General features: G+C 44.2%; 1 protein-coding gene across 1 annotated transcript; it reads right to left on the bottom strand.

Moving 5' to 3' along the window:
* Positions 1-1,384: 1,384 nt before the first annotated feature.
* LOC115121857 (membrane-associated progesterone receptor component 2-like) lies at positions 1,385-11,251 on the bottom strand. Its single transcript, XM_029650993.2, has 3 exons — positions 10,879-11,251; positions 5,524-5,679; positions 1,385-2,893 (listed from the first exon to the last, which is right to left on the bottom strand). The coding sequence occupies exons 1-3, from the start codon at positions 11,219-11,221 to the stop codon at positions 2,796-2,798; spliced, it is 597 nt and encodes a 198-aa protein (XP_029506853.1). The 5' UTR covers positions 11,222-11,251; the 3' UTR covers positions 1,385-2,795.
* Between the last annotated feature and the right edge of the window lie 224 nt (positions 11,252-11,475).

The raw sequence follows: 11,475 nt of genomic DNA on the forward strand, positions 1-11,475 counted from the left end.
CGCTGATGTCCGGGAGGGCCTTCGCCTGGGCTACGGCCATTTGCTTCAGTCTGGAGGGTTTCATGGCGGAAGTGAAACAAGTGTCCGGGAGAAAGGCTGCCAGGAGGTTACTCCAGCTTCAGCAGGACTCCCTCAGTGTGGCAGACTATGAACCCAGAAGTTACTCCAGCTTCAGCAGGACTCCCTCAGTGTGGCAGACTATGAACCCAGAAGTTACTCCAGCATGACTCAGTGAGACTATGAACCCAGAAGTTACTCCAGCAGGACTCCCTCAGTGTGGCAGACTATGAACCCAGAAGTTACTCCAGCTTCAGCAGGACTCCCTCAGTGTGGCAGACTATGAACCCAGAAGTTACTCCAGCAGGACTCCCTCAGTGTGGCAGACTATGAACCCAGATGTTACTCCAGCAGGACTCCCTCAGTGTGGAAGACTATGAACCCAGATGTTACTCCAGCAGGACTCCCTCAGTGTGGCAGACTATGCAGTGGATTTCCGCACGCTAGAGAAGGATGGAACCCGGAAGTACTGTTCTACACGCTCCTGCACGGATAATCGGAGGAAGTAAAGGACGAGCTTGCAGCCCGGGAACTGCCAACAGATCTCGACTCACGCATCACCTTATCCATCCGTATCAATGGACGGCTACAGGAACTTAGGAGGGAGAAGAAGTTTGATTGCAGTCCCAATCGCTCACTCAAGGACTCCGGAAGTCCCAGAGAGGATCCGAGCTTACCCAAGTTCCTCAAAGAGCCTCCGAAGACTGCCGTTTTACCTCTTCCCGAGGCTGTCTCCAGCCGAACGTGTACGCAGACTTAACACCCAGAGTTGTCTGTATTGCGCTACTGCCGGTCATTATGTGTCTACCTGCCCCTTCAAGAGACCTAGCTCATTTGTAGGAATGAGTACTCTGGTGAATCTTAAGGACAATTTTGCTTCTCGCCCGTCTCCATGCTGTGGGGGGGGACCAGTCCAAGTCTCTCCAGGTACTCATCGACTCAGGGGCCGATATGAGTCTTATGGACTGATCAAGTCTATGCGAAGGAGGTGTCATGCTGCATGAGGTAAATGGTCACACCACATACTGACTGGTTTTCTGATCCAAGCCCTTTTTTCTTAAAAAAAAAAAAAGGTATCTGTAACCAACAGACTCATATCTGTATTCCCAGTTATGCGAAATACAAAGATTAGGGCCTAATGAACTTATTTCAATTGACAGATTTCCTTAAACTCGTTGATATTTTTGTTCAGTGTAGTATCAGTGGCCTTTTGAATTTCACCTATAGTTTTTCTTCTGTAAAGTAGAGATGGGTATTTGACTAGGTATGGTAACATTCTACATTTCTGTCTTACACAGACAACGATTTAACATAAATCAGACATTAATTATTAACCAAATCAGTTTATTATGCATGAAGGAATCCCTTGCCTCGGTCTCTCTCTGCAGACACATACCCAACATTAAATACATGACTTGGCAGGAATTCAGCATAGTTCATCATTGTTGCACATGCTTTAATAAAATGATAGATATATTTACAAGCGACTTCTTTCCCATATTTTGAACATACCCCGATCCCACCCCACAGCACTTTCAATGTTCCTTTTGAAATTCACCCACATTTAAAAAAACAAAAACAAGAAAACATGGGGCTTTTGGCCAATACAACACAGAAATATATGGAATTCATCATTAACTACATAAATATGGCAGTAACACAGAGGTCTATATATATATACATACATACAAGGTTGTGATGTGGGGAGTCTCTCTCAGACCAGAGCATGCCTTCATCTGATACCTCTAAAGCAGACTGCTCTTCAGAACACCTCCAAGATAAAGATCTAATAAACAGGAAGGGTACAATAGTTTTACAAATCTCCCACTTATTTTTTTTATATTTATTTTTTAGACTGGTCAGGATTTTAGTAGTATAAAACAAAATAAGGCACAATTAATACTTTGACCATTTCATGTCCTGGGGATTGTACAGACATCTAGTAGTGTGGCTTGGAAATGGTTGATTGATTAGAACTGTCTGTCAGCTGACTTTCCCTTTGTATTACCCAATCAATCAATCTGAGTGATTCTAAATATGTTACTACCCCCCCCCCCCTCACAAATAGAATCACATGGAACCCCACAAACAGAACGACCCACGTTGACAGAGAGAACCTAGTAGTGTACACACTACCAACACAGGAACATATAACTCCCCTCCCATTGCCTTTGGTTAGGCCACAGCACTGCCTTTTCAATTGGGGAAAGTTAAACAAATGTTTTTTTCTTCAACAAAAGTCCCACAGGCAATCGATTAATTGATTGATAAGGTTCAAATCGAATGCTAAAGCAGTTGAGAGGAGGGAGAAGAACAAAACTAAAAGCTCTCCCTTTCCACCCAGTCTTCTCTGACCATCACAACCTCTCAGCTTGACAACCACTCTGCTTCTGTTTACATGAAGAGAACCGTGACATCACAAGGAAATTTCTAGCATTCTAGCAATGTTTTGTTTCTTTTCCTTTTTCAGATATTCTAACAGCACAAAACCCAGTTAATGTCCTTCAAATCCCCCCTGAAACAGTTTGTCAACATTGGTTTCTGTTGGTGGTGATCTGTATGGAGGAGTCAGTTCAGAGCCCGCCCACTGGACCATCCAATCAGAGGAGGACGAATGGCCGGGGAGGGAAGGAGGGGGAGAGAGGGGGGCAGGGGAGGGGAGGGGCAGGCGGGCGCTGGCAGCTGTTTGGGTCCTGGCTTTGGTTGGTGGTGTGAACAGAACAGAGCAGGGCAACAGTTCAGTCATGTTTCAGGTGGTCCTTGATGTCCTCTTCATCCGTGTATTCTGAAGGCTCATCCCCGGGCTTTAATAGCCGACCAACATAATCATATTTTTCTGTAATGCGAGAACACAGGGGTCAAATCAATCTGAATTCTCATCTTCAATGGGCTTCAATATAGCCGTACATATACATCTTTATAGCCTACATATCTTCATATCCAAACATACAGTACCAAAAGTTTGGATGCACCTACTCATTCAAGGGTTTTTCTTTATTTTTTCAACATTGTAGAATAAGAGTGAAGACATCACACTATGAAATAACACATGGAATCATGTAGTAAGCACAAACATGGCATTCTTGGCATTCTCTCAACCAGCTTTACCTGGATTGCTTTTCCAACAGTCTTGAGTTCCCATATATGCTGAGCACTTGTTGGCTGATTTTCCTTCACTCTGCGGTCCAACTCATCCCAAACCATTTCAATTGGGTTGAGGTTGGCCGATTGTGGAGGCTGGGTCATCTGATGCAGCACTCCCATCACTCTCCTTCTTGGTCAATTAGCCCTTACACAGCCTGGAGTAGTGGTGTTTTTTTTCCATGATAAAAAACAATGATAGTCCCACTAAGCCCAAACTAGATGTGATGGCGTATCGCTGCAGAATGCTGTGGTAGCCATACTGGTTAAGTGTGCCTTGAATTCTAAATAAATCACAGTGTCACCAGCAAAGCACCATCACACCACCTCCTCCGTGCTTCACGGTGGAATTCACACATGCGGAGATCATCTGTTCAACTACTATGCGTCTCACAAAGACACGGCGGTTGGAACCAAACATCTCAAATTTGGACCATAGGACATTTCCACCAGTCTAATGTCCATTGCCTGTGTTTCTTGGCCCAAGCATGTCTCTTCTTCTTATTGGTGTTCTTTAGTAGGGGTTTCTTTGCAGCAATTTGACCATGAAGGCCTGATTCACGCAGTCTCCTCTGAACAGTTGCGGTAGAGATGTGTCTGTTACTTGAAATCTGAAGCATTTATTTGGGTTGCAATCAGAGGCTAGTAACTCTAATGAATGTATCCTCTGCATCAGAGGTAACTCTGGGTCTTCCTTTCCTGTGGCGGTCCTTACTAGAGCCAGTTTCATCATAGAGCTTCATGGTTTTTGCAACCGGACTTGAAGAAACTATCAAAGTTCTTGACATTTTCTGGATTGACTGACCTTCATGTCTTAAAGTAATGATGGACTGTCGTTTCTCTTTGCTTATTTGAGCTGTTCTTGCCATAATATTGACTTGGTCTTTTACCCAATAGGGCTATCTTATATATACCACCCCTACCTTGTCACAACACAACTGATTGGCTCAAACACATTAAGAAGGAAAGAAATTCCACAAATTAACAAGGCACACCTGTTAATTGAAATACATTCCAGGTGACTACCTCATGAAGCTGGTTGAGAGAATACCAAGAGTGTGCAAAACTGTCATCAAGGCAAAGGGTGGCTACTTTGAAGAATCTCAAATATAAAATATATTTTGAATTGTATAACACTTTTCTGGTTAACCTCTTAAGTCGACCCTCTACTTTTTTGAACATTCTGTTAAAAATCGCGCAACATTTCAGCGCCCTGCTACTCATGCCAGGAATATAGTATATGCATTTGCTTAGTCTGTGTGGATAGAAAACACTCAGACGTTTATAAAACTGGTTAAATCACTGCTGTGGCTTTACCAGAACGGCATTTACATCGAAAAGCACAGGAAAAACTGATCACTGAAAATGGGAAAATATATCCATGCGCTACTTGAACCCATTGATAAAGGTGAACCACAATTAATTGACTGAGGTTGCAGTACCTACAGCTTCCACACGGTGTCTAGAGTCTTGTCATTTCCCTTCGAGTTTTTTCTTGGTCAAACACATGCAGGGCACCGTATTTCCTTAGGTCTAGGACCGGATATTTTCGTTGAGTTTCTAGCCGGACATTTTTCCAGACGGACAGCTAATGATCTTTACATCGCCTCCTGATGAATTTTATCGCTTATTAACGTTTACTAATACCTAAAGTTGCATTACAAACGTATTTCGAAGTGTTTTGTGAAAGTTTATCGTCGACTTTTGAATTTTAAAAAATGACGTTACGTTTTGAAACGATGTTTTTTCGTTTATCACACAGTCTACATATAACGATATCTTGGCTTTATATGGGCCGATTTAATCGAAATAAAGACCCAATAGTGTTTATGGGACATCTAGGAGTGCCAACAAAGAAGATGGTGAAAGGTAATGACTGTTTTCTATTTTATTGTGCGGTTTGTGTAACGCCGAAATGCTAATTATTTTGTTTACGTCCCCTGCGGGTCTTTTGGGGTGTTACATGCTATCAGATAATAGCTTCTCATGCTTTCACCGAAAAGCATTTTAAAAATCTGACTTGTTGCCTGGATTCACAACGAGTGTAGCTTTAATTCGATACCCTGCATGTGTATTTTAATGAACGTTTGAGTTTTAACTAATACTATTAGCATTTAGCGTAGCGCATTTGCATTTCCAGAGCTCTAGTTGGGACGCAAGCGTCCCGAGTAGAAGCAAGAGGTTAATACATGATTCCATGTGTTATTTAAACGTTTTGTCTTCACTATTATTCTACAATGTAAAAAAAATAAAGACAAACCCTCAAATGAGTAGGTGTCCAAACTTTTGACTGGTACTGTATGTTTCATATCTTTTATAACATACCCATGAACTGCATCTCCCACTCTCTGACTGACTCCATCTGAACAGCGTTGAGGTCTGACAGGTCATCATAGTCCTCCCTCAAGGCATCTTTCTCCAAACAGAACGTGGCCAGACCCCTCGATGCATCCCGGCCCGCAAAGATACCATAAGGACCGTCTGTAGGGAGAGAGACAGTATATTAAACAGAATATATACCTACTGAATTTAACTACGGATCAGTTCTATAAGGACTGTCTGTAGGGAAAGACAGTATATTAAACAGAATCTACACCTACTGCATCTAACTGTATGGTTCAGTTCTAGAAAGACCATCTGTAGGGAGAAGCAGTGCAGTAAACAGAATCTACACCTACTGCATCTAACTGTATGGTTCAGTTCTAGAAAGACCATCTGTAGGGAGAAGCAGTGCAGTAAACAGAATATGGTTCTATTAAAGAAATGACACGAGGCGACCCACGTGACTCCACGGAGGCGGCGACGACGACCCACGTGACTCCACGGAGGCGACCCACGTGACTCCACGGAGGTGGCCCACGTGACTCCACGTGACTCCACGGAGGCGACCACGCGACTCCACGGAGGCGACCCACGCGACTCCACGGAGGCGGCGACGACCCACGCGACTCCACGGAGGCGACGACCCACGTGACTCCACGGAGGCGGCGACCCACGTGGCTAGAAACGCTGGTTACAAGAGGTTAGCTAAAAAATGCTAGTTTATTCGTTTTCAAAAACACGCTATTTGCATGCGCAACGTCCCACATGCTTCCTCGTGAATTTGCTACGCCCCCACTAGAGAGCTAAAGTTAGCTAGACTAGCTAGTCTAACTAAAACTGCTGGGGGAAAACTCAGTGATGGATCCTTCTTGAAAGGGGATCGAGACCACTGCCACATAGTAACAACCAATTTAGGGATTGAATTCAAATAGTAGCCTTTGTGCGAGGGGAGGATGTATTGGCGGACTTGCCCAAAAGCCTCCTTCACCAGTTAGCTAGCTAGTTTTAATCTTCAAGAGGCTAGGTAAAAAGCCTCAAATTCTGGCCTTCACTGGAGGCTAAAGAAATGATACACTGATTCACTGGAGGCTAAAGAAATGAGCGCATAAATACTGCTAAGCCATCATTCTGGAGAGACACACCATATCTTCACCACACCCCTCCCCATTCTGGAGAGACACACCATATCTTCACCACACCCCTCCCCATTCTGGAGAGACACACCATATCTTCACCACACCCCTCCCCATTCTGGAGAGACACACCATATCTTCACCACACCCCTCCCCATTCTGGAGAGACACACCATATCTTCACCACACCCCTCCCCATTCTGGAGAGACAGACCATATCTTCACCACACCCCTCCCCATTCTGGAGAGACGCACCATATCTTCACCACACCCCTCCCCATTCTGGAGAGACAGACCATATCTTCACCACACCCCTCCCCATTCTGGAGAGACACACCATATCTTCACCACACCCCTCCCCATTCTGGAGAGACACTATATGCGCTGTTTAGAATAGAGCTTTGCCTCAAATCGCATTCATTAAGAATCGCTTCATTACAGGAGTTGCATGTTCTGTTAAGATAAATTACTATACTCCGACTTCTGATTTCACACCCTGATGTGATTTCTGTCATTCTGAGCACCATGGGTGGACACCCTAATGGGTTACTCTGAGCACCATGGGTGGACACCCTAATGGGTTACTCTGAGCACCATGGGTGGACACCCTAATGGATTACTCTGAGCACCATGGTTGGACGCCCAAATGGGTTACTCTGAGCACCATGGGTGGACACCCTAATGGATTACTCTGAGCACCATGTGTTACTCTGAGCACCATGTGTTACTCTGAGCACCATGGGTGGACACCCTAATGGGTTACTCTGAGCACCGTGGTTGGACACCCTAATGGGTTACTCTGAGCACCATGGGTGGACACCCTAATGTGTTACTCTGAGCACCATGTGTTACTCTGAGCACCATGTGTTACTCTGAGCACCATGGGTGGACACCCTAATGGGTTACTCTGAGCACCATGGGTGGACACCCTAATGGGTTACACAACCAATGCATAGGGGTCCGGTAAATTTCTCAAATGGCTGGTAAATTAAAATCTTCCCGGTCACATTGTCCGGCACCACATTTTCCTAAAGGAAACCCTGCTAGGGTCTCAAGTTGGAAAAACTCATAGCCCACATTTTACAATGTTACGGTTGGAAAACTGTCCCATGGACGTCAAAAAAAATATGTTCACTATTTACAGGAGTTGAACTATCCATAATCATGCTACTATGAGGCTGAACAAGAATTGTCCCACTGCACCAGGCTAGAGGGATGAAAGACAGCACACTCTACAGCACATCATGGAGGGCCGGTCTGCGTAACCACATCCATAAACCCCCCCCCCCCCCCCCCACTGTGAGTAAAACATTTTAGTGGCCCCCCCTCTTGATACCGGAGCTACATTTTTGATTTGTGCAATTCTAAGATGTTTGCAGTTTTCAATATGATATGAGTGAGGCTAACTAACAAAATCAATAGATATTTTTGGGTCAGACAGATCTATTCAGGTTTAGGGTACTTCACGTTCATGCATTGCAAAATTAGGGGGCAGGGAGGAAACATGCCATAAGTGAATATGGGTAGTACAGTAGTAGCTAGCTAGAATGCATGGGTGATTCACATCATTGACTTACTATATATTTTTTTATTTTACCTTTATTTTACTAGGCAAGTCAGTTAAGAACAAATTCTTATTTTCATTGACGGCCTAGGAACAGTGGGTTAACTGCCTGTTCAGGGCCAGAACGACAGATTTGTACCTTGTCAGCTTACAGAGGACATCCAAGAAGAAACATGAATAACTTCAGTGGAGTAAGAAAATGTTCAGCCTATAATTAGTTCATTTATAACTAAAAAACATACATAAGGCTAGCTAGCCGATTTCAAGTTGATAGCAAACAAGCTAAAAGTTTATTAGCTGGCTGGCTTTCTATAGGCTGATCAATGCAAGCTAAAGTTAGTTGCTACTTGCTAGCCACACGATCGTAATGTATAACAGGTTGCAGTTGTCTAATATGTCCCCCATTTTAGTGTAGAAAATGTGAGTGATGATTTATGCACCCTATTCATGATGTTAGCTACAAATAATATAACATGATTAATTCAATTCAAAACGGGGATATCCAACCACCATATGGTCTTGAAGTCTGAGGGCACATTATCGTTGATGCATGCCGACATGGACGTAGAGAAGCTGGTGTTAGCAAGACTAGCACAGGACAAATAGAGCACCAAACACTTGTCATATCCTCAGAAAGAATCATAACTACACGGCCTCTGACCACCAGGCACTACAGAGGGTAGTGCGAGCGGCCCAGTATATCACTGGGGCCAAGCTTCTTGCCACCCAGGACCTCTATACCAGGCAGTGTCAGAGGAAGGCTCTAAAAAAATTGTCAAAGACTCCAGCCACCCAAGTCAGACTGCTCTCTCTGCTACCGCACGGCAAGCGGTACCAGAGCGTCAAGTCTAGGTCCAAAAGGCTTCTTAACACCTTCTACCCCCAAGCAATAAGACTCCTGAACAGCTAATCAGATGGCTACCCAGACTATTTGCATTGTACACCATACTCCCTATTTTACTCTGATGCTACTCTGTTTATTATCTATGCATATGTACCCGATGTGAAATGGCTAGGTAGCTAGCGGGGGGTGCGCGCTAACAGCGTTTAAAATCGGTGACGTCACTCGCTCTGAGACCTTGAAGTAGTTGTTCCCCTTGCTCTGCAGGTTTTGTGGAGCGATAAGGTAACGATGCTTCGAGGGTGACTTGTCAATGTGTGCAGAGGGTCCCTGGTTCGGGGCGAGGAGAGGGACAGATGCTATACTGTTATATTGATGCTGTTGACCCAGATCACTGGTTGCTGCGGGAAAAGGAGGAGGGCAAAAGGGGGGTGAGTGTAACCGATGTGAAATGGCTAGCTAGTTAGCGGTGGTGCTCGCTAATAGCGTTTCAATCGGTGACATCACTCACTGAGACCTTGAAATAGTTGTTCCCCTCGCTCTGCAAGTTTTGTGGAGCGATGGGTTAACGATGCTTCGTGGGTGTCAGTTGTTGATGTGTGCAGAGGGTCCCTGGTTCAAGCCCGGGTAGGGGTGAGGAGAGGGACGGAATCTACAGTTACACAGTCACTTTAACTCTACCTTACATTTACATTTTTTACATTTAAGTCATTTAGCAGACGCTCTTATCCAGAGCGACTTACAAATTGGCATATAACCTCAATTACCTCGACTAACCAGTGCCCCCCCACATTGACTCTGTACCGTTACCCCCTGTATAAAGCCTCACTTTTATTTTTCTGCTGCTCTTTAATTATTTGTTATTTTTTACTTATCTATTTTTAACTTAACACTTATTTTTCTTAAAACTGCATTGTTGGTTAAAAGGCTTGTTAGATAAATTTTTGGTTAACTTTCCACTCCTACGAGACTAGCTAGCTAGATGGATGATGTAAATGGATTTATGATCATGATTACATAAGTGAGGTTGATGGGTGGGTCCGCCAGCCAAGTTAAAGGGTCCTTCAGTGGCCAACAGCATACCTACCTAGCTACGAGCCTAGCTAATGTTAGCTAGCAATCTTCTACAGCTGATCAGCTAGGCCTAGCCCACAGCATTAATCCTCAGAATATGGCTCGTATAGGACAACCTACAACGTTAGTTGTTAGTTAACTAGCTGTGTAACTTGATATGATCTCAAAACAGTTCTGATATTTAGCAGTAAGATCATTTAGCTAACTGGCAAAGTTGTTTGCTACCTAGCAACTATGCCTGGCTTTAAAAACGGACGTGGTTTAGCGCTAGCTAGCACAGGGGCTTGGTTTTTCCGCACGCCTTTGGGGATAACTAGTTAACTAGCTAACGTTTGTTTTCGTGGTCCCCACTTCAGCTAACGCTGATCAGTCTGTCTAGCTAACAACCTAGTTTAGATGTAGCTACATAACAGGTAGCGTAGATAGCTAGTTAGCTAACCACCTTGTAAACAAGCGTGTCTAACCTTAACATACTGCTACAAACTAGAAGACACTGCTTGCACAGACAAACTAGCTATCCTTCTATCAAGCCATGTAAATGCAAAGTGCCAGATTAACTAACGTGCAAAATTAAATCACTAAAATAACTTGCTGTAACTGAGTTAGTTAGCTAGCCGAAGCTAGCTATTGCGCCCAAATAACCGATGCCATCATCATTTGTGTTGGTCTAGACTGGTGCCAGACACAGTAGCTAAGCTACAATGCCTAGCTAACTAGTGTGCTCTTTTCCATTCACGGATTCCTACCTCGACCATAAAACTTTTTGCCGGTGGTAACATCGAATACTTTCATATTGACTGCCATCATGATCCGGGGGTTTTGCAGTCCATCGTATTCCCCAAGTTGCTCCAAAGTGAAATCACGTCTTCTCATCTTCGGCAGAGACGAGGCCTCGCTTCCATGGGCCGCGTCAGCACCAATCCGTTTACCCCATCGCCGATAAATAACATAGCAGATCGTAACCACTAAAACTAAAATACTTAAATTTAACAACATCCCGCCAAGACTGAACCCGTCTGACTCATCTGAAGTTCTCTGCCCGCCACTAGTATCAACAGCTCCAGTCGACCTGTCGCCATCGTCCGCCATACTGTCGATAGAGCCGAACAAAAAGACCCGCCCACCTGGGGCTCCTCATCAGATATGATTGGCCTGCGTCAATCATTCAAGGAGCAGCACAATAACACCAGCAAGACAACAATAGGCTTTTTGTTGAAATGATAGCGAAAAGTTGTGTGTTTCTAAGCCAGAGATTAGTTGCACGGAGAAAGCAATGCGCAGTTTCTTAACGGCATAGCCATTTAGAGTAAGGATTAAGTTATTGTGAAATAATATAACAACAA

Source organism: Oncorhynchus nerka, linkage group LG12, assembly GCF_034236695.1.
Source record: "Oncorhynchus nerka isolate Pitt River linkage group LG12, Oner_Uvic_2.0, whole genome shotgun sequence".
Taxonomy (NCBI): Eukaryota; Metazoa; Chordata; class Actinopteri; order Salmoniformes; family Salmonidae; genus Oncorhynchus; species Oncorhynchus nerka.